Raw genomic sequence first — 24,641 nt, forward strand, 5'->3', positions numbered from 1 at the left:
CTTCCAGCAACTTTTACATGAAGAAAACCCCACAGAAGCTGTACTGCTCCAGACACAGCCTACAATGAAGAGGAGAGGAAGCCCACCCCAGAAGTAGTAACAACGCAAATAAAAATTAAATCAGGGAATGCAGCAGGCTCAGATGAGGTCCCAGCAGATAAGATCAAGATGTTGGGTAAGTTAGGGTAGAAATGGCTTTTGAGGGTACTCATAGCAGTCTGGAGAGAAAGGCATATTGCAGATGGCTGGAGAATAAGCCTACAAGAACCAGTGTACAAGACACCAATGGGGGTTATCCACAACAGTGGGCAGTACAGAGGTAACAATTCCTGTCGCACTGCATGAAAGCTCTGGAAAGGGTGATAAATGAATACATAGAGTAGTAGAAAGTAAGAGAATGAACAGTTTGGATTCAGATCAAAGTGTTGCACATCCAACCCGATGTTTGCAGTGAGAAAAATTGTTGAGAAGACACTAGAGATGGAAAACTACTCCAGCTGAGCATTCCTAGACTTGAAGAAAGCATATAACAAGGGTCTAAAAAGCTATTTGGGGCAGTCCTGTGGTATTTTGAAGTCCCAGATACACTGGTAGAATTAGTGCTTTAATTAAGTAGAAGGACCCAATCACTCAAGTACAAATAGTGTTCAGTCTCACAGATGGATTTCCAGTGGGAGTGGGTGTTCAGTACTTAGCCCACTGCTGTTCATACTAATGATGTACTACATTAGCAAACAGGTCAGAAGGGACAGATCAACAAAGTTGTTCAATGCAGACAATATGACATTACAGGCAGACTCTGAGCAAGAACTTCCGCAAAGGATAGGGGAATAGAATGCAAAACTGAAGGCACATGGGATGAAACTGAGTACAGAAAAGACAGTATTAATGGCAGCAAGTGGTGGAATCAGAAGAAGCTGAGAATTGAGATAGAAGGGAAAACACTGGAACAGGTTAACAACTTCAAGTATCTGAGAAGGATGGCTGAGGAGAAGAGAAGCCTGCATGAGGAAATCAAAGCTAGAATCAGAGGGGCTACAGCCAATTGTCATAGAGTGTCAGGGGTAGTGTATGATAGATTAATGTCAAAGAAGCTGACATGTAAGGTGTACAAAACAGTGATGCAACCAGTATGACTTTGTATTACAGAAACCTGGGTAGTAAAGACAGAGTATTTAAGGTAGACAGAGGTGATGGAAATGAAGTGCCTTAGACAGGTGGTGGGATACACACTGTAAGACACACAAAGAAATAATGACATCAGAGCAGAAGCAAAAGTAGTCCCAATTGCAGAGAATATCAAATAGAACAGATTACATTGATTTGGGCATGTGCAGAAAAGCAGAAGACATTCTGGTGAGGAACATCTGGGACAGACAGAGAGAAGGCAGGTGGAAATGAGGTTGTCCAGCAAACAGGTAGATGAAATGTGTCAGGGAAGACCTGTGACAGTCACGCTTGACTGTCAAAGAAGGTAGCAGACTGGAATTGAACTGATAGAGATGGCGACAGTAGACACGACACCCTGACTCCATGAAGAAAAATGGGAAAATAGGTGTTAGTGGTGATGATGATCATCATAGGATCATAGGAGATTACTGGGCTATCAACCAGGAGGTCATTTCATGCCTAGCCATTACATCCCAATGAAATACCATAGAAATGTTAGGTAATACCCAATATTGCATTTAGTAATGGTTGCCCATGTCCAGGAGGGTTGTGGGTGCTATTCCCAGTAAGAATTTATGGTGCCCCATCCACTTATCCAGGGTTCCCTTGAAAGTATTATAGAGGTGCTCTGTTTCAGATGAATAGGTAGCCTATTCCAAAGATGCGGCAGTTACTGGGAGATAAATCTGCCCCTCCAGCATGTCCTATTTAAGTTGCAGGCCATATTTAGGTCCCTGGGACAGGTAGCTCTAGTCCCATTTGATTTACAGATATACAGTAAGTTCATTAAGGTTAGGTCTTGGGTTGCTCTGTAGGCCAGGCATAAGGCTTCCCTAAGAAGTCTATATGATACTGAGTATAGTGACAGGGACTTTAGTTGGTCTGTGTACAGCACATGTTGGAGGCCCTTGATCTTGTTAGTTAGAAACATATGAGGTCTCTCCAATTGCTGTAGGTGCTTTGTACGGTGCATGCCGAATGGGGCATTATACTCAATTATGGGTCAGATTATTGCCAGGTATACAGGGGTTACAACCTCTTTTGCTCTCAAGGTGATCCTTTACTAATCAAGCGTGCTATGTAGAAAGGCTTCCTTACTACAGTAGACACATGGAGGTCGAAGTTAAGGTCACAATGACGATAATGATCTGCTTTCTACTGTATGTTAAGCTGAGACTAGAGCTTTACTCCCCAGGTCCCCTATGTGAATGGGCTTTGTCTGGTAAAGCTAACTCAGTTATTAAAGTACAGCAACTAAATGTTTATAAACTATCACTGGTATTACATAAGTTACTGTTATTTTTCTGTTTTCTTTTTTATGAGTTAAATGCCTAATTTAATTTTGAGTGCTGTGTGTTTGCATGTATCTCCCCCTTTTTGCAACTTTCTGTAACCGTAAACTAATGTTATACAATATTTTGATTACACTTTCAGGTGGCATTTTCATTTACATAAGTCATGTGGTCATTTTTTACAGTCTTTTGTCTTAGACATATTTGAAAACCATCTGTGCCAGTTTGGTACATCTCTCATCATAAGATTTGTAAAATAAATTAATCAGTAATCAAATTGATAACTAAGAAATCATTGAATAATGTTGTCATTTAATAAACAAAAAAGAATCTACATTCATTTTCACCAGAAATCCAGATAACGAAATCACTAATGCTTGGCTTTCTGTAAAATAATCTTCCTCACAAAGATGTTAAAGGCTGTTTCTGTATCATTATTAGTAATAGCAGAAGATGTAGACATAGTCCAGTAACCAGTCTGTTTCTGTATCATTATCAATAATAGCAGAAGATGTAGACATAGTCCAGTAACCAGTCTGTTTCTGTATCATTATTAGTAATAGCAGAAGATGTAGACATAGTCCAGTAACCATTCTGTTTCTGTATCATTATCAGTAATAGCAGAACATGTAGACATAGTCCAGTAACCAGTTCATGGAGATCGTTTGTGTAGAGCTTGTCATATCCACTATATGTTGGCCTTAATAAAGTCAGAGGTAAAGCCTAATCACCTGAGTTATTCTCCATCTTTCAGCTATGAATTTATATCCTTATGTAACTGTTAAGACATTAACTAATACATCAATTAAAGGCAAGCTTGTGTAAATTAAAAGTATGTTTTCTGGGAAGAAAAGCAAAGCAAATGAATGCTGGTTGCAGAGTAAAGCAACTTTTTTATTTTGCCAGAAATTCAGCTAAGGTAATTTCTTTTTAGTAACCTTTTAATTTAAGACCTACATAATCTGACTCAATGAGTCTGTATAAGCAGAATAAATGATGACGCACTGGGAGGGGTAAATATTGTTAATTTTGATATTTGCTGTTAACATTAGTGGTAGATACAGGAACAAATCTAATTACTTTATGAAGTATGAATTCAAATCTTGAAGTAATGACTTTTTTTATGGGCATCTTCTACAGAACTCATTCTCTCTCTCTCTTGCAATACTAAATAATCACTTTAATTTTGTATGTTGCTGCTTGCAATAATTCTGTTTTTTTACTTTGTGTTAATATATTCTTATACCTGGGATAATTCTTCATGTGTAAAATTTCTTCAATGCCATCTGCTTTCTTCAAATTGTTTACATGAACACTGAAAGTCTGTTCATTTATTCTAGAAACAAGATTCCATTCCCGAAGGTAATTTTCTCCTTCACAGACTGTTAAACAATATCGCAGATCAGAGCAGACACCTAAAGGTAACAGAAGTAGCAATGGCCAGTGTTAGAAATATAGTCCAGTGGCAAACACAATCTTAATTACTAATTAGAAATGAACCATTAGTTAATAACTGAAAATGAGCCATCAGTCAATAACTGATAATTAACCATTAGATGAACTGCTTCACTTGTACACTATTTTCCAAAGAATGCAACAGATTGCCTTTTCTTTGATGTTCTTTCCCTCTCGTCAAAGAACCATTAAGAGTCATCACAGCTGTATAATGTCATTGCATTATTACAGCTTGGAATGACTATTTTTTAAATGAGGAAAACAGATGTTTATGTTCCATGAATAATGTACAGGACTACAGCTGTAACAGAAATTCCTCTATGGCACAGAGTGTATCAGAACTGATCTTACATGTGACAACATAGATTAGATACCCTAACAGCACGTCAAGGCACTTTAATACAAGTTAAAAAACTCCCAATAACATAGATATGATCCTCAGAATATAACAGTGAAATATAAAACTGTTATACTTAAAAGCATTTTTTGCAGGGTAGAGGCAAGCCCACCTACCTTCCTCGATGGAGGGGTGCTGTACCCCCATACCCCTGCTATTTATGTATAATAACTATGAGATTAATGTACCTCAGAGAAGAAGGAACACTCCAAGATACAATTATTTGGGAGTTAGTGTATATTTTCCCATAATCACATTTAAATTCTTACTATTCCAAGGACTGCAATTAGAGTATTGAACATACAATGGGAGCACAAAAATAAAAGAGGTAAAAGTAGAGAGGTTATGATATGTGGCCACTCATTCCAACCTTTTTATCTAACCTCTGTTAGTCTATGTTTATCATTGTCTTAGTAAGCTACTCCACAAAAGAAAAAACAAAGCAACATTTCCTCACACTAAATGTCTGACTGGCTCTGCTCTGTTCTAAAACAAAGTTAATACATTTTGTATTCTAGCGTGTGTTTTTACTGTGTTACAATGTACTAATTCCTCATGAATGATGATTAAATCATGTGACCAAACTTCTTTTTCACCTTTTGTAGATAACATACAAAGTTGGCAAAATGATTTAATCCTTTATAGTTACATGTATTAAGTTTGAGCTGACATATATATTCAAAATAATCAAAAAATCTTTCCTATTAGCACCCCCTAGCACTGACTAGAACTCAGTCTAGGATATGAAACATTTGTTTTTTTAAACATTGTTACCTATGGAATGATTACAAAGTGCATTAAAAACGTTACCACTTTTAATGGTATAATGGTATTCATACATCCTGTCCCTTTATTTATAGTTTTTTTTTCCAGTATAAAAAGAATCATAGAATGTTCAAGAAGCAATATAAGTCACATACATTTCTTCACAAGAAAAATAAAAAGGTGCTCTGTAAGTTGTCTGTGTATTGGCACCATAAATACTTTGGTCTTGATGACATCTTTATTGTGTGGGAAGGTGACACCTTGCAGCTTGGAGATTTTATCACTTACCTCAATCAAACAACCCCCTTCCTGAATTTTACCTCTTCCCATAGCTATACTTCAACCACTTTCTTAGATATGCAGATTTCCAAGGACACCAGCAATAACAGAATCACCACTGATCTATTCAGAAAACCAACGAGGGTTACTTATTACTCCACAGTAAAAGTCTACATCCTACAAAAACCAAGTATAATGTAGTGAAGTCCCAGGGCTATATATTAGCTAGAATTACCACAGAGATGGAACCATTTTTGAGAAACCTGAACAACTTAGAGAATCATTTTCTAGTGAGAGGCTATGAAAGTCAGATGTTAAAAAACATCCTGGAACCCATTATAGAACTGAAGCACCTTCACTCAACCTCCCCAGTAGAATATTTTTTTTAGGTTCATAGGTGAGTATTAGTCTAACTGTCCTTACAAGCCATTTTAAACCTAGCTAATTATCCCTTGTGAGACTCATACCCTGCACCTTGTGTTTATAAGGCAAACACCTTAACCATTAGGCCACCCTCCTAGAATGTTAAGCAATTCCACAGAGAATAACAAATGCAAAAATAGCTGCATCCTGACATACACTTTGGATTATCACAGTATCAAAAATGTTACTGAAGAAAACTGGGACATTGTCACAGGAAACCCTTACCTGATTAACATCTTAGGTGAAGCCCCATCATTTGTTTATAGGAAGGCCAGGAACATTAGAAGTTTTGTTGAATTTAAACCTAGACCATATAAGAAAAGCACTAAAAGATGTGAAACTTCTTCTTCTTTCGGCTTTTCCCGATTAGGGATTGCCACAGTGGATCACCTGTCCACTTATGATTGGCAGTGGAGTTTTATGGTGTTGAGTTGCTTGCCCGGTGCCCAACCTTCTACAGAAGGCACTCACATGCATGCACTCACACCTAGGGCCAATTTAAAGTGTCGAATCCACCTACAGCATGTCTTTGGGATGTGGGAGGAAACCGGAGCACCCAGAGGAAATCCACGTGACCACAGGGAGGACATGCAGACTCTGCACAGAAGGCACCCCAGCTGAGGATTGAACCGGAGAACCTCTTGCTGTGAGGTGGCAATGCTAACTGCTGCACCACCGTGGCCACCCCCCCCCCCACCGTGCAAAAAGATGTGAAATTAATTGTACATTTTCTATATTTATACAGCAAGGTGATGGTTTTTATTGCCCTTATTTAATGAAAATCATTAAAACCAGTGCAGGGGGTGACTGTAACATTACAAATGTAATTTACAGGGCACAGTGCAATGAATGTGATGCATTCTATGTGGGCAAGACTGTAAATAAACTCAAGCATAGGAATTCATGTCATCTGTCAGAAATCCACTCTGGATATAAAAATAATACACTAGCCAAACACCTTTCTCTTCATAAAAGACACACAGGTTTTAAGTTTTAGATCCTGGATCGCATAGACATGGGTGATCTTGAAGGAGACATCCCGAATATTCTGGAGAAACATGAACTCGTGGCAATTAAATCTGAACTCTTTTAGGAAGCCTAGACTAAACTACTATTGTTCAATTAAAAGTGCACTGGAACTTAGAAAATTGCCACATTGTTTACATGACTGTTCATAGGTTCATAGGTTGATACTAGGCTATCTGCCCTAGGGCATTTATAAGCCTAGCTAGAGTGTGTTTGGCTTTCGCCACCCTTTTAGATTAGTTGACTGTGCCTCTGTATAGTAGGTCACAGAAGGTAGGCTTTTAAGGTTAGTTTACTGTACCTCTGTCAAGCAGGGACACAGAAGAGATCCCAGGGGTAAACTTACAATCTCCCATCCACTCATCAAGATTTCTCTTGAAGAGGGTCACTGAGGGGCTCCGCCTAACATGGATTGGGATTTTGTTCCAGAGTGAGGGGAGCCTCTGGGATATGAATCTTTCCCACCAGCATGTCCTATTTATTTCTGTGCTGAGGTTCAAGTCCCTGGAGCGTGTAGCTCTAAGGGATTTGGATTTTCTGAGGTGAAGCATGTCCATTAATTCTGGGTTGGACATGGCTTTAAACATCAGACACAGATCGCCTCTGAGTAGGCGGTACGCAACTGAGTAGAGCTGGAGTTTCTTTAGCCAAACTGCATAGGGCATCTGTTTGAGCCCCTTGATCCTCTTGGTGAGATACTTTTGGGGTCTTTCCAGTTGCTGAAGGTGTCGTGTAAGGTACATCCCAAATGGGGCATTGTACTCAATTATGGGCCTGATAAGTGATGAGTAGAGGGGCACAATGACCTCTCTTGATCTAGATGTGAACCCTTTCATGATAAGGTGGGTTATATAGAAGGTCTTTCTAACCACTTTGGCAACGTGATTGTCAAAGGAGAGATTGTTATCTACTTGGGTCCCCAAGTCCCTAATTACTTCTTTCATACTTAATGGATTACCACCTATGTGATAATTTGTGGGCACTTTGTTTTTCCTAAAGGGGATGACTATGCACTTTTTGGCATTTAGCTTTAGGCCATGACTCTGGCACCAGTTATCCGTCTCTGTGAGACCCTTTTGGAGGATGCTTGTGTCAGCCATAGATTCGATTACAGCACCCAGTTTGCAGTCATCTGCGAACTTGGTCAGCCATAGTCCACCTATCTTAGCCTTGGAGAAATGTATACCGAACAAGAGAGGTCCCAGGACTGAGCCTTGTGGGACACCACTTGTAACTGGTTTAGAGTCTGACATGGCACCTGCTATTCTGAACATGTGGGTTCTATCCCTGAGCCAGTTTGCAACCCATCTTGTGACATAGGGGTTGATATTTAAGCTGGTGAGCTTATTTATGATGCCCGAGTGGGGTATTCTGTCAAAGGCTTTTGCGAGGTCCAGGAAGGCTGTGTGGACTGCCTTCCCTTCATCTATGGCTTTGGTAACTGTTTCAAAGAGGTCGACCAGGTTCAAGAGGCAAGAGCTGCCCTTAATGAAGCTGAATTGGGTAGGATCCAGTGTCTGGACATTCCCAATGTCTTTGTTTATGATTTCCATGATGATACACTCCATAGCTTTGCAGACCAGGCTAGTCAGGCTTATAGGGCGATAGTTTCCGGGGTCTGTTGTGGCACCACCTTTGTGGAGTGGGACCACTGTTGCTGTACGCCATTCCTTGGGTACATATCCTGTAGTAAGGCTGAGACTGAACAGTGACTTTATTTTTGGGTTTAGTTCTTCTTGGAGCTCGTGTAAAATGCAGCCCGGGACACCGTCTGGTCCCATTGATGCTGTGTTTTTTGCTTTGGAGAGGGCAGCTCTCACCTGTGCATCTGTGATCTCAGGAAGGCTACACTCTGTTGGGAAAGACATTTGTTCTTTTGGGGGGAAGGGGGAGAGAAGTTTGCACTGAACCTTTCTGCCAGGATGTTGGCAATGTCTGTGGGTTCAGTGTATTTTTTGTCATTTTGCACTAACTCAGAGCATATCTGGGAGTTGCCTCCCAGGTTTCTGACATAACTAAAGAAGGCCTTGTGATTATCTTTAGTGTCTTGTGCAATTCTTCTTTTGAATCTGGCCTTAGATGATTTTATGAGGCATCATAGTTTTTTGCTAGTACTGATCAATGATGCCTTCCCTTTTTGGGATTTTGCTCTGTCATGTAGTAGCTTTCTCCTTGTGTTGTACAGCTTATTTATGGCCGGGGTCCATCAGACAGGTCTCCTGCCTTTGGAGGAGTGAGTCTTGGTTTTATTTGGGATAGCATGCTCCATGCATTCCTGTAGGTGTCCATAGAATGCTTTTGTAAAGGATTCTGCATTTTGGGCCATATTTTCTAGTGGACCGGGGGCTTTGAAGGATTCCATCTCAGTTTTGAGAAGTGTGAAGTTTGCTTTTGAGAAGTTCTTCATCGTGGTTTCCTTGGCAAGGGGTGGGGATGGAATATGGATGTCCGGTGAGATTTGTTTATGGTCTGATCTTACCAATGAGGGGTATACCTCTGGTGTGGAACATAGAGACCCCATGTTGGTGATGACCAGATCCAATATGTTTTCCCCTCTTGTGGAAGTGGTGACCAGTTGTTCCATAGCATTTGAGTTTATAAATTCTAGGAACCGTTGGGCGAAGGTGTTTGGGCTTGAGTAGTTTTCCCAATCGATGCTTGGGTAGTTGAAGTCACCCGATATAATAGTGTTTGGAGAGACCTTCATATTCTCCAGTGTTCTCAGGAAAGCCGAGTGAGTTCCTGTGTTTGGGAGGGTGGTCTGTAGCAGGCTACAAACTGAAAGTCAGTTTTTCCCACTGTTAGTTGCACATGGATGGTCTCCGATGCTTCGTGCAGTGCCATTAACCTGGAGGTGTGGGTATCTTTGATAAATATGGATACTCCCCCTCCTTTTGTGGTTCGGTCCGAGTTTTGGGGCCGGAAAGCATGGTATGAAGTATAACCTGTTGTGCTGGGGTGCTCTCGGGAGCCTTGAACCAGGTTTCTGTTACTGCACAGATATTGATATTCTCCATACTGAGGAGAGTCTTGGGTGCGTGCATCTTGAGGTTTAGACTTCTGGCGTTGAGCAGCATTACCCTTAGTTTTTTTTCTTTGTGTTGTCTATGGGGGTGGGTTTGTCTTTTGAGCCTTGCCTAAAAAAGGCACTATGGGGGAGGCAAGAGCCTTTGCCAGTACTCGAAAACCCAGGGGTGACAGGTACAAGCCGTCCTTAGCGAAGCAACGTGGCTTGTCAAGCATGTCATCCCAGGCTGACAGACACTGGATCCCCTCTGAATGACACCAATACTTTAGCCAATTGTTAAAATTGATCATTTTGTCTTTATACTGTGGCATCATTCTTGGTGAGGGTAAGATGCTACTCAAGGTCAGGGTCTAACGGCCTGGGCTACATGATCAAAGAGCTCCTGTACGTCTTTTTTCATGTAGTCCAGGATGGTACATCTCAGGTCATTCACACCAGCATGGACAATGACGGAGTCATATTTGTACTTGCTTTAGAGTGACCTGAGTGCTTGTGTTATGTGGTGGATCCTGGCACCCGACATGCAGCTTACAGTAACATTCTCCTTGTTCAGCCTGGTGAGTGGGACGTCAGTGTGTCTGACAACTGAGTCACCTATTACAAGTGTATTAGGTGTGTTGTTTAGCCTTAAGGGCTGTGACTGTATGGCACACTGACTTTCTGAGCTATGTACTATGTGGATATTGTTTCGTGGTAGGTGTTGCTTGGATGTCTGCTTTGGAGGTCTCTGCTGCTTAGGAAGATTTTTATTTAGAGCCTCCCGAGTATGTTTTTGTGTGTTTATTTGTTTGGTTTGCTGATGCGATAGGTCTATGTGAGACTGGATTTGTGGTGTGTGTGGTTACCTCTCCTCCTGACAGGCTGTGCCAGTACTGGGTTGAGAGAGCTTAGCCTCCAGTTTGGCTATATAGTTGCATCTCTCACATATATTTGAGCTTGTTGGGAGGAGGAGAGGGTGGTCTGTATACATAAGGCAGTTGTAATATTGCCTCAAGATTCCCAGATTCACCAGCTGGACTGGAGAGTAAACTCGAAACTGACCTTAGGGAACTACTTATTGACTGATCAGAAAGAACCAATAGGGAGCAAGTGCTTAGAAGGAGGATGTAGTGCTTTAGTTTGTGTTTACCTATGAGATTACTTATACGAGCAAGTGCAGGGCTTTAGAATGAAAATAGAGTGCTTAATTAGAGATTTAGAGCAGTTCTAATGGAAAAAGTGAAGAGCAGACTTTGTGGAGCTGGGAATAGTTTAAACCTGTTTAAGCGGCGCTGCCCGACACTGTTCTGTGTGCAAGACCACACAAAAAGACAGTTGAAGAGTTTTAAGAGAGAGCGAGATCAAGGAGTTTAGAATTGACCCAAAATGACCAATAAAACTACAGCTTCTAGGCAGTAACCACTCCTACAGGGACAGGCAGGCTGCTCAGTGTTAACCACTGCCACTGGTGAACACAGAGACTTCCCTTTAGCCCAAGCAAGCACTGGCCTCCAAGAAACTTACAAACAGTTCAGAACAGCAAATCTGTAACTGAACTTTCTTAAATTTCAGAAAGTGGGAAAAAAAGCAAGATTTTTTTGTTTTTTCTGTTTTTGTTTTAGTTTAGGTTCATAGGTTCATACTAGGCTATCTGCCCAAGGGCATTTATAAGCCTAGCCCAGAGTTTTGTGGCTTTTGCCACCCCTTTACTATGCCCATTATTTTGCTGTGCCTCTGTCAAGCAGTGACACTGAGATAATCCCTGGGGTATATCTGTGATCTCCCATCCATTGGTCAAGATTTCTCTTGAACAGAGCCAGCGAGGTGCTCTGCCTCACATGTACCGGGATTTTGTTCCACAGCATAGGGAGTCTCTGGGTGATGAATCTGTCCCTTCAGCACGTCCTATTAATAACCGTGTCAAGGTTTAAGTCTCCCGCCCTTGTAGTTCTGAGGGATCTAGATTTTTTGAGGTGAAGCATGTTCATCAATTCTGGGTTGGACATGGCCTTGTATGTCAGGCACAGGTCACCTCTGAGCAGACGGTAAGCGACTGAATAGAGTTGGAGTTCCTTCAGTCGGGCAGCATAGGACATATTTTTGAGACCCTTTATCCTTTTGGTGAGGAACTTTTGGGGCCTTTCCAGTTGCTGCAGGTGTCGTGTCAGATACATTTCGAATGGGGCATTGTACTCAATCATTGGTCTGATGAGTGATGAGTACAGGGGGACGATGACCTCCCTTGATCTAGATGTGAATCCCTTCATGATCAGGTGGGCAATGTAGAAGGTCTTCCTAACTACTTTGGCAACGTGAGTGTCAAACGAAAGGTTACTGTCAACCTGGGTCCCCAGATCCCTGATAACCTCTTCTGTGCTTAGTGGGTTGCCGCCTATATGGTAGCTAGGGGTAACCTTGTTTTTCCCGAAGGGTATGACTATGCATTTTTTGGCGTTTAACTTTAGGCCATGGCTCTGGCACCAGTGATCCATTTCTATAAGACCCTTCTGAAGGATATCTGTGTCAGATGTGTTCTCAACTATGGCGCCCAGTTTGCAGTCATCTGCAAATTTTGTCAGCCATAATCCTCCTCTGTTTGCTTGTACTTCTGAAAAGTAGATGCCGAACAGGAGTGGGCCCAGGACTGAGCCCTGTTCGACACCACTTGTGACAGGCTTTGAGTCTGACATGGCGCCAGCAACTCTGACCCTGTGGGTTCTGTCACTTAGCCAGTTTGCAACCCATCTTGTGACGTATGGGTTTACATTTAAGCTGATGAGTTTTTCGATGATACCTGAGTGGGGTATTGTGTCGAAAGCCTTTGCCAAGTCAAGGTAGGCTGTGTGGACTGCCTTTCCCTCATCAATGGCCTTGGTGACTGTTTCGAAAAAGTAAACCAAGATTAAAAGGCATGATCTGCCTTTGACAAAGCCAAACTGGGTCGGATCCAAAGTCTGCAAGTCCCCTATGTCTTTATTTATGAGTTCCATTATGATCCTCTCCATAGCTTTGCAGATCAGGCTTGTCAAGCTGATGGGACGGTAATTTCCAGGGTCGGTCGAGGCACCGCCTTTGTGAAGTGGGACCACAGTTGCCGTACGCCACTCCTTGGGCATGTATCCTGAGGTGAGGCTAAGATTAAACAGCTGCCCTAACTGCGGGTTTAATTCCTCATTGAGTTCGTGGAGCACACAACCGGGGACACCATCTGGTCCCATGGATGCTGTGTTTTTTGCCTTGGAGAGAGCAGTTCTCACCTGAGCGTTAGAGATGTTTGGGGGGCTACAATCATCTGGTATAGATGGTAGCAGAGATACACAAGTAGCAAAATATTCACAACAGTGCAATAAATGACCCCACACTTGATTGCTCGGCCAAAGTCAGGTAAAATGCAATTTTAAGAGCAAAAACTATTTTAAATTAAGTGCAACACAGGAAATGCAGTAAACAGGCTCTAGATGTGTGCTAAATACTGTTTCTAATACAGATATTAATTTCAGCAAGCCTGAAAACGCCAAAAAGTAGGCGGCAAAGCAGTAATTCTAAACAAAAAATCAGAAGAAAATACTTAAAATCTCAAAAGTGGCTCCTTTCTTCTCTCAGCGTTTTCTCCCCTTGGTAGGTGCTTCAGCAACAACTAACAAGCCTGGAAAGATGCCAAAACCACGAGGCATCAAGGTTTTGAGAGAGAGAGATCAAGGAGTTTAGAATTGACCCAAAATGGCCAATAAAACTACAGCTTCTAGGCAGTAACCACTCCTATAGGGACAGGCAGGCTGCTCAGTGTTGTTCTTCTTCTTTCGGCTTTTCCCAGTTAGGGGTCGTCACAGCGGAACTCCGGTCCGCTAACGATTGGCAGTAGATTTCTTTGCGGGTGCCAAGGTGTCAGCTTGACACCCAACCTTTAACAAAGGCACGCCCATTCTATGCATGTCTTTCGAATGCCACTCGCCAACGGGGAGGACATGCAGACTCCACACAGAAGGCGCTCCAGCCAAGAATGGAACGGGCGAACCTCTTGCTGTGAGGCAACAACGCTACCGCTGAACCACCGCGGCTTATATTATTTTGTTTTATTCTACCAGTTGGTTTTAAATACCATTTTAAATCAGTTGTAATTTAAGTGTATATTTTGTTTCCATCATCATACATATATTTTTTCTTATTTTTATTTTTTTTCTGGTTCTTTTTTTTTACTTTATTCAAAATGATGTGTAATAACAATACTAACTAATTATACAATTATATATATTTTTATAGATAGTTTTTAGGGTTCTTGTACACAGACCTGAAGAAGTCTAGAAGGACGAAAGCGATCTTTGTTAACAATAGGTTTTGAAAATAAAAATTGATTTTTACATGCAAAATGTATATGTATATATTTCTATATATTTTTGATTGCCAAATGAACAAAGGTTGATATATTTACAGCCATGTAGTATATTGTCTTGGATAAAATCACAGACCTAATAATCTACTTAATAATCTAGTTAAATAAGAGGTACCACATCATTATAAATTTTATTTAAAGTACATAAGGGTTATAATATTATTATAAATAGAAAATATCCTCCGCTGAAAGTTAATGCTCCTCAGTGAACAGCAACAGATAAAGATAGTAAAAAATATATACACGTAGGAGCAAAACAATGAAGGGGCAAATAAAACTAATGCCCAAAAACAAAGTCCACAAAAATAATCCAATCTTCCAAATAGCTGGTAAAAAAGATTTTATTGACGTAGGTAAGCGCTTTCGCTTGGTTAAGCTTCTTCAGACCTTTACATAAAAATATATGCCTAACAAATATATATACTGAAAAAGGCGCCAAAACCAGATATTTAGAATACGCCCATCTGATTAATTATAAACGCATCACAAACATCTGTTATCAGAAGTTAAAAACAACATTATATTCATATTTGTTCTGTAACACCACAATTTTAAAAAACACATTCTCATCATAAGAATTAATTAAAAATGTATATTAACTGCATTAATCATTATATTAGGAACTCTATATTTTGCTGGAATGCATGTTCTTAAATAGACAAGAAATGTATATACATATCAAGACTTTAAAAGTGCAGATTTATGCATATATATTAATGCAAACATAAATTAAAACATTATTTAAATTTCAGCTTGTATTGTAAAAAATACTCTACATAAAATATCTGAAGGTACTTTCTAAACAATTGAAAATCTCCCTTATATTCACCAGCTAATAGTTGGCTATCGTCAAAAAGGACTATAAGAATATATATAGGATATTAGAGACATTCGTCATTCAAAAAGTGGACATATAAAGCCTTTCATGAAATATAAATAAATTCTTATTTATGTTTCAAACTTCTCTGTTTTAATAAGGGTTTCAGAGGTACTTTGCCATTCAATCCTGGCAACCTGTCGGCTCTAAGTTTAATTATCCACTGTGTTTCCCTGGCTTCAGTGAAGTTAATAATATCACCTCTTCTATGTGTGGTATTTATTTCTTCTAAGATCCTAAATACAAAGGAATGATTTATGTCAGTGTCATGGACATGTTTTGCCAAGGCATTCTTGATATTAACTGTCCTAATGTGATATGTGTGTTCCCGAATCCTGTCCCTAAGACAGCGATTCGTTTTGCCCACATAGAATGCCGGACAAAGCCTGCAGGATGCTAAATAGATTACATTTTTCGTCATACAATTACCATGAGCCTTCATACTAAAATCACCTAGTCCTGAGGGATGTGTAAATACTAATTCTTTCAAAATATAAGAGCAAAAATTACACGAATTGCAAGGTTCTGTGTAGAGACCATCTATGCCTTGTTTCTTGTAATTTGGCTTGGGGTAGCACAAAAGGCTTTTCAAGTTCTTCTTGTTCTTATAGATGAACTTCGGTTTATCCCCAGCTATTTCCCTAATCTTTGGGTCAACTGATAAAATATGCCAGTGTTTGGTATAAATGTCTTTTATTCGACCTATGTCTTTGGTGTAATATACTGGAAACTTCATGCCTTGAGCGGTGCTACATAGTTTCTCAGTGATTCTTATATCATCATTACTCTGATTTTCTTTTCCCATTAAACTAGTGGAGAAGTATGGTTTGGCCTTTGTATCTCTTAACACTGGCATCTCATCTGTAATCAACTGATAGTCACTCTCATTGTAACATCTCTCATTCAACATCTCTTTTAATTCACACAGATCTTTCTCATAGGCAGCATCCACTGGTGTATACCTGGAGATACGTATAGCCTGCCCTCTCACTAAATTCTTGTATACATGACCAGGATGCATACTATGCCTATGTAGGAGTGTATTTTTATAGCATGGTTTACGGTATAGTCCTGTGTTAATCATACCATTTGGCAACTTCTCCACATATATATCTAAAAATGGAATACACTGATGAGACCAATCAGAGGTGAAATTCAAGAAATCTATATATGTATTCATCTCTCTCATAAATGTCTCCAGTTGTGTGGATGTACCTCTCCAGATGAAGAAGAGGTCATCCACAAACCATCTATAAAACAAGACATGTTCCCTATATAGTGTACTTTGAAACAGAAACCTATTCTCCCATTCTACCATTACGAGGTTGGCGTAGCTATTGGCACAAGAAGTGCCCATAGCTACGCCATCTCTCTGGAGAAAGGTTCTGTCCTGAAAACAAAATATATTTGATTCTAACACTATCTCCAATAAGTCAATCAGTAATTCTGTACAGTCAACCATACCAGAATTACTCAGAAAGTTCCTCACCATATCAATACCCGCTCTATTCGGTATCATGGTGAAGAGTGACTGCACATCCATCGTAGCAAATAAAACATCTCCTGTATCTGAAGATGTACCTACATACCTATAGAGGTCCAACAAAAACTGCTTGGTATCTTTAAGTATATGTGAATTCAAGTCTACTAGAGGTCTCATCTTACTTTCTATATAAATCGACAGGGGTTCTGTAGACCATCCCCTACCTGCCACTATCGGTCTCATAGGTGGCTGTGTGGGATGTTTATGTAATTTGGGAAGTCCCTGTATGACGGGTAACAAGGGATGTTGCACTAATAAAAAATCAAACAAGGACTGATCTATGATACCTTCTATATATAAATGATTCAACTTATTTTTAATATCCATAATAATCTTATCTACTCTTTCATCATTGATTGCTTCATAAAAATTTGAATCTGATAACATTCTCAGCATATCTTGTTCATATCGATGACAGTCAAATACAACAATCCCACCTCCCTTATCTACAGGACGGATGACTATATCCTGCCTATGGCGTAGTTGATTTAAAACTGTCCGCTGTTTAAAACTCAAGTTGTACTTAGACTTGCGATTCTTAATCAGATATTCCTTTGTTTTATATAGATCGTCCTCCACTAACTTACTGTATGCAGCAACTAGGGGATGTATCATTGGTATATATGTACTCGGTTTCCTGAAAGATGGTTGAGAAACAGTATTTCCCCCATCAAACGCTATCTTCAGAGATAAATTTCTAATAAATAATTTGAAATCTCTGAGAGTTTCTTCATAACAACTGTAAGTAGTTGGAATAAAGGATAATCCTTTAGATAAAATGAGTATCTCTTCCTCACTCAATTCATGACTTGACAAATTCACAACTAAGTTGTATTTCTCCAACAGGAATTTAAAGAAAATGTGGCAAGGGAGAAATTAGAAATTTATCTCTGAAGATAGCGTTTGATGGGGGAAATACTGTTTCTCAACCATCTTTCAGGAAACCGAGTACATATATACCAATGATACATCCCCTAGTTGCTGCATACAGTAAGTTAGTGGAGGACGATCTATATAAAACAAAGGAATATCTGATTAAGAATCGCAAGTCTAAGTACAACTTGAGTTTTAAACAGCGGACAGTTTTAAATTAACTACGCCATAGGCAGGATATAGTCATCCATCCTGTAGATAAGGGAGGTGGGATTGTTGTATTTGACTGTCATCGATATGAACAAGATATGCTGAGAATGTTATCAGATTCAAAATTTTATGAAGCAATCAATGATGAAAGAGTAGATAAGATTATTATGGATATTAAAAATAAGTTGAATCATTTATATATAGAAGGTATCATAGATCAGTCCTTGTTTGATTTTTTATTAGTGCAACATCCCTTGTTACCCGTCATACAGGGACTTCCCAAATTACATAAACATCCCACACAGCCACCTATGAGACCGATAGTGGCAGGTAGGGGATGGTCTACAGAACCCCTGTCGATTTATATAGAAAGTAAGATGAGACCTCTAGTAGACTTGAATTCACATATACTTAAAGATACCAAGCAGTTTTTGTTGGACCTCTATAGGCATGTAGGTACATCTTTTGATACAGGAGATGTTTTATTTGCTACTATGGATGTGCAGTCACTCTTCACCATGATACCGAATAGAGCGGGTATTGATATGGTGAGGAACTTTCTGAGTAGTTCTGGTATGGTTGACTGTACAGAATTACTGATGGACTTATTGGAGATAGTGTTAGAATCAAATATATTTTGTTTTCAGGACAGAACCTTTCTCCAGAGAGATGGCGTAGCTATGGGCACTTCTTGTGCCAATAGCTACGCCAACCTCGTAATGGCAGAATGGGAGAATAGGTTTCTGTTTCAAAGTACACTATATAGGGAACATGTCTTGTTTTATAGACGGTTTGTGGATGACCTCTTCTTCATCTGGAGAGGTACATCCACACAACTGGAGACATTTATAAGAGATGAATACATATATAGATTTCTTGAATTTCACCTCTGATTGGTCTCATCAGTGTATTCCATTTTTAGATATATATGTGGAGAAGTTGCCAAATGGTATGATTAACACAGGACTATACCGTAAACCATGCTATAAAAATACACTCCTACATAGGCATAGTATGCATCCTGGTCATGTATACAAGAATTTAGTGAGAGGGCAGGCTATACGTATCTCCAGGTATACACCAGTGGATGCTGCCTATGAGAAAGATCTGTGTGAATTAAAAGAGATGTTGAATGAGAGATGTTACAATGAGAGTGACTATCAGTTGATTACAGATGAGATGCCAGTGTTAAGAGATACAAAGGCCAAACCATACTTCTCCACTAGTTTAATGGGAAAAGAAAATCAGAGTAATGATGATATAAGAATCACTGAGAAACTATGTAGCACCGCTCAAGGCATGAAGTTTCCAGTATATTACACCAAAGACATAGGTCGAATAAAGACATTTATACCAAACACTGGCATATTTTATCAGTTGACCCAAAGATTAGGAAATAGCTGGGGATAAACCAAGTTCATCTATAAGAACAAGAAGAACTTGAAAAGCCTTTGTGTTACCCCAAGCCAAATTACAAGAAACAAGGCATAGATGGTCTCTACACAGAACCTTGCAATTCGTGTAATTTTTGCTCTTATATTTTGAAAGAATTAGTATTTACACATCCCTCAGGACTAGGTGATTTTAGTATGAAGGCTCATGGTAATTGTATGACGAAAAATGTAATCTATTTAGCATCCTGCAGGCTTTGTCCGGCATTCTATGTGGGCAAAACGAATCGCTGTCTTAGGGACAGGATTCGGGAACACACATATCACATTAGGACAGTTAATATCAAGAATGCCTTGGCAAAACATGTCCATGACACTGACATAAATCATTCCTTTGTATTTAGGATCTTAGAAGAAATAAATACCACACATAGAAGAGGTGATATTATTAACTTCACTGAAGCCAGGGAAACACAGTGGATAATTAAACTTAGAGCCGACAGGTTGCCAGGATTGAATGGCAAAGTACCTCTGAAACCCTTATTAAAACAGAGAAGTTTGAAACATAAATAAGAATTTATTTATATTTCATGAAAGGCTTTATATGTCCACTTTTTGAATGACGAATGTCTCTAATATCCTATATATATTCTTATAGTCCTTTTTGACGATAGCCAACTATTAGCTGGTGAATATAAGGGAGATTTTCAATTGTTTAGAAAGTACCTTCAGATATTTTATGTAGAGTATTTTTTACAATACAAGCTGAAATTTAAATAATGTTTTAATTTATGTTTGCATTAATATATATGCATAAATCTGCACTTTTAAAGTCTTGATATGTATATACATTTCTTGTCTATTTAAGAACATGCATTCCAGCAAAATATAGAGTTCCTAATATAATGATTAATGCAGTTAATATACATTTTTAATTAATTCTTATGATGAGAATGTGTTTTTTAAAATTGTGGTGTTACAGAACAAATATGAATATAATGTTGTTTTTAACTTCTGATAACAGATGTTTGTGATGCGTTTATAATTAATCAGATGGGCGTATTCTAAATATCTGGTTTTGGCGCCTTTTTCAGTATATATATTTGTTAGGCATATATTTTTATGTAAAGGTCTGAAGAAGCTTAACCAAGCGAAAGCGCTTACCTACGTCAATAAAATCTTTTTTACCAGCTATTTGGAAGATTGGATTATTTTTGTGGACTTTGTTTTTGGGCATTAGTTTTATTTGCCCCTTCATTGTTTTGCTCCTACGTGTATATATTTTTTACTATAATATTATTATGACAGCTACTAAGTAGGGCAGGACCAGCTCGAATGTCACACTGATGGGGGAAGGGATGTGAATTTAACATGTGTATCTATAACATTTTGTTTTAAAAGCACAATAAACCACTCCCATTCCTGATAAAAAGTATATATATATTTAGAAAGCTTGTGAGGAAATTATTACTCTATTTTTGTTTTACTTGGATCGCTTGTCTGTGTACTTAATAAAGGATTTTTGACTGGAAACAGACTGCCTGCCTGCCTTTCTTGGATTACTTTCGAATACATAGTAACGCTGTACAATTATATATTTTTTATTATTATTTTTTGTTTTTGTTTTGTTTTGACTTAAGACGAGTTTAAGTTTGCTACTACTACTGTTGTCTGATCTGATTAATATACAGTGATTAACTAGAGATATATGGACTGAAAATCTTCCACACAGAGCAGTTTCTTACACTGTTTTGGCACCATAAAGACTGGGACATTTATAAATGAATCTACACATATTGCAATTTCTGCATATATAAGTGCCCATTTTAATAGCTGCCAAAGGTCTTAAATTATTGTCATCATTATCTAACATGCTTTTTAGATTTTATTCTTTTTTATATATAAAAACTGTTTCATTTACAGTACATCTAAATAAATCATGACTGTCAGATAAAGTTTTTCAACAATCCATAATTACTTTTTATCTCACAACTATCTACACTATTCTTTTTTAAATTATAAACTTCGTTGTGACTGTCTTAATTTTGTACAACAACATATCCAGGATACCCTTTGACCAACAATCTGTCAAACAACAAACTATTCAATTGATGTCTGTTGTCGTCTTCAGTGGTCAGATGTTCTATCCCCTCATGCATGCTCCTAATAGTATTTTGTTTTTGGTGCAGTGGATGCAAACTATTATAATGCAGTACAGAATTTGTAACTGCATTCTTGTAATCGATACTCCCAAGTTTTACTTCTTTTTACACATCCTGATGTCGAGGAAAGTAACATATTCTAAACCAAGGATTCAGTAATTAATACCCTACCACTCATTTTTAAGGGCTGCTAAAAAAGGACCTTTTTTCTGTGATGTGTTTTCTCTTATTCATAGACACATTAGCTACAATGAAGAAAAAACTCAGTACCAATTAATTTGTTTGTTAATGAATAATTAACTGCTGTGAGTGCAGATCAGCGCTTTCCTGAAGTAGTTAAAACTGACTGCCACATCGTGTTAGCATGGGAGCCTCTTCCCCCTCAGTCAATCTCCCACACACAAGCACACAGTAAAGCACACAAACACACCATGTACCCCTTACTTCTCCCTGTTGTCAGAATGTCCATGAGTCTTCTTTTTCCCCTGCACAGGTAGTTAATTGATTATTACAGTAAGTCCTTAATGCCACAAATTTGAGTTTCACACTTCATATATTTTAGTAAATGAATGCTAGGGTAAAAGTTGTTATCCTAAGGACTCTCTTCATATGCACTGTGAGTTTGAGAGAAAGTAGTGTAGCTAGAGTAGAGTGAAGGAGGAAACAGCCTTGGGCACAAAGTGTTAGGGGTTGCAAATGGCCATCCAATCCATCCTGATAGCTCTTTAGTGCATATTAGCTTTTAAAAGCCAGTATTGCATTTGGGGGTCAAACCTGTGCACTGAGCACTCCCTGATGGTCTAAACTGTAGCAAATGGTTGCTACATTTGAAGCAAATAGTTGATACAGTTTAAAACAAAAAGGAGTTGTTACTTTTTTTTTATTGCAGTGTATAAACTCTAGCAACTTCTTGTTAAATTTGTGGCAAACATTTTGGCATAGTTTAAAACAAACAAAAAAAAAGATAAGTTTCAAAACCTGAACCGTGTAGCACTCTGTGCAAAGTATAAACTGCAGCAACTGTGTGCTACATTTTTAGCAAGCAGTTTGCTACAGTTTAAAACAAAACTTTTTTTATTATTAAATCTAGAGTGCTACATTTGTAGCAAAAAATTTGCTACAGTTTAAAACAAAAATTATTTTTTATAATTAAAGCCTAATCTCTGCAACACTCCACGTGGTGTATAAACTCTAGCAACCTCTTGCTACATTTGTAGCAAACTGTTACAATTTAAAACTAAAACAAAGTATTTCTTAACCTGGGGCCCTGTAGCACACTGTGTGTGGTATAAACTAAAGGAAATGTGTGCTACATTTGCAGCAAACAGTTTTCTACAGTTTAAATAAAAAAAAAAAAAAGATTTATTTTTTTATTTCTTTTTCTTAATTAAAATCTGAGGAAAAGTGGGTCAGGGCAGGGTGCAGAAGCAGGACCTGACTGGCTCCTGTATTTCAGGAACGCCGGGTATATCTGATCATAGACCTTTTTTTTTATTTTTGTCCCAAAACTGAGGAGGGTCAGGGGTGGGATGCAGAGACAGCACCTATTTGGTTGGTTGGCTCCTACATATCAGGAGCACAAGCCATCAGACCATGGACTTTTCTGTCCCTCTTCTTTATACATCACAAAATGTTGCAAGCATTTACATAATGCCTGAGATTCTCAATATAGGTGAAAAACAGGTTTCACTAACTTATGATTTTGTACGTCAAGGATGTAGGGTTTAAATCCCTTTCCCCTTTGTAGTTTAATTTTTTTAACTTATTTATTTTCCTCTGTGCTAGGTGGGATGGTACAGGGTTTGAATTCCATTTAGTATCTTTCAAGGCTTTAAAATTAACAGTCTGACCATGCAGAACTAATTTAGCATAAAATTTAATGAGTGCTTTTATCTGCTTAAAAAGACAAAACACATAGAAAGTGAAACATTTAAATAATATACACCAAGCCAAGTTATAAAAAAAACACCTATCAACATTATTTGACTCTATTGTATTTCTCTTTCAAAATACAGTTGATGGACATTAATCATGTAACTGTGGTGGTCTATCAGCAGCTAATTCCAGTTGCCCAAATAATTCTTTTTTGAGTAAATTATTTTTCCAATCACCCCCCCCCCCCCAATCCTGCTGATGAGTCTTCTCCAACACACAGAGGAGAAACTTATTGAAATTCAGACAAACAAGACTTTGTTTGCCAGAGCATTGTTGTCAGTTTTCCCTATAGTATACATGTGTTGGTATATTCTGTCCCTAAGCCTGTTCTCAGTCTTACTCATATAATGAGATGAACATGAGCTACATGTCATAATATACACTACACTAGTAGTATTACAATTAAAAATGATTTACAATAAATAGTTCTGTCTCCTACTACAACAAATTTACTAACATTAACCCTCACTAAACATGCCTTGATATTCATATCACCCTTGTACTATATATACTAGCAAGTCGATGTTTCCATTTTCTGTGTAGTGTGGTTTACCTTCAGGATGTCGACATTCCTGTTAATCATATAACCTGTAAAAGTCAATTGAAAAACAAACAAATCTGTTAGGGGAAAAAAAATATAAAAAATAAAAAACGTACAATAAGCTGGTTGCATAAGTGTTCACACCCTTAAACTAATACTTTGTTGAAGAACCTTTTGATTTAATTACAACATTCAGTCTTCTTGGGCAGGAGTCTATCAGCATGGCACAACCTGTGGGAGGTTTGCATAATGGTTAAGGTGTTTACCTTGCAAACACAGGGTGCAGGGTTTGATTCTCACATGGGGTAGTTGGCTAGGCTTAAATGACCCACAAGGGCAGTTAGCCTAGTAATAATCTATGAACCTATGAACTTGGCAATATTTGCCCACTCTTCCTTGCAAAAGTACTCCACATCTGTCAGATTGTGAGGGCATCTCTTGTGCACAGCCCTCTTCAGGTCATCCCACATATTTTCTATTGAATTTAGGTCTAGGCTCTGGCTGGGCCATTCCAAAACCTTAATTTTCTTCTGATGATGCCATTCTTTTGTTGATTTGGATGTATGCTAGGGGTCATTGTCATGTTGAAAGGTGAAATTCCTCTTCATCTTCAGCTTTCTAGCAAGACGCCTGAAGGTTCTGGGCCAAAAGTGACTGGTATTTGGAACTGTTCATAATTCCCTCCACCTTGACATAACCCCCAGTTCCAGCCAAAAAGTTCAACATTAGTCTCACCAGATCATAACATATTTTCCCACATGCTTTTGGGAGACTTGATGTATTGTTTCAGAAATGTTAGGTAAGCCTGGATGTTTTTCTGTGTAAGGAAAATCTTCCATCTTGCAACCCTAGCCCATAGCCCAGACATATGGGGAATATGTGACATTGTTGTCACAAGTAGTAAG

At 38.7% G+C, this 24,641-nt stretch overlaps 1 protein-coding gene across 1 annotated transcript in view; it reads right to left on the bottom strand.

Annotated features, from left to right (window-relative positions):
* The window catches only part of LOC122794919 (NACHT and WD repeat domain-containing protein 2-like), a 1,236,179-nt gene that overhangs the window by 302,187 nt on the left and 909,351 nt on the right, over positions 1-24,641 (bottom strand). The window contains exon 22 of the mRNA XM_044063511.1: positions 3,709-3,877. Coding sequence (XP_043919446.1) covers positions 3,709-3,877 — 169 coding nt within the window. The remainder of the gene's footprint in view (positions 1-3,708; positions 3,878-24,641) is intronic.

This window comes from Protopterus annectens, chromosome 2.part1 (assembly GCF_019279795.1).
Source record: "Protopterus annectens isolate FY-2018-M chromosome 2.part1, PAN1.0, whole genome shotgun sequence".
NCBI lineage: Eukaryota > Metazoa > Chordata > Ceratodontiformes > Protopteridae > Protopterus > Protopterus annectens.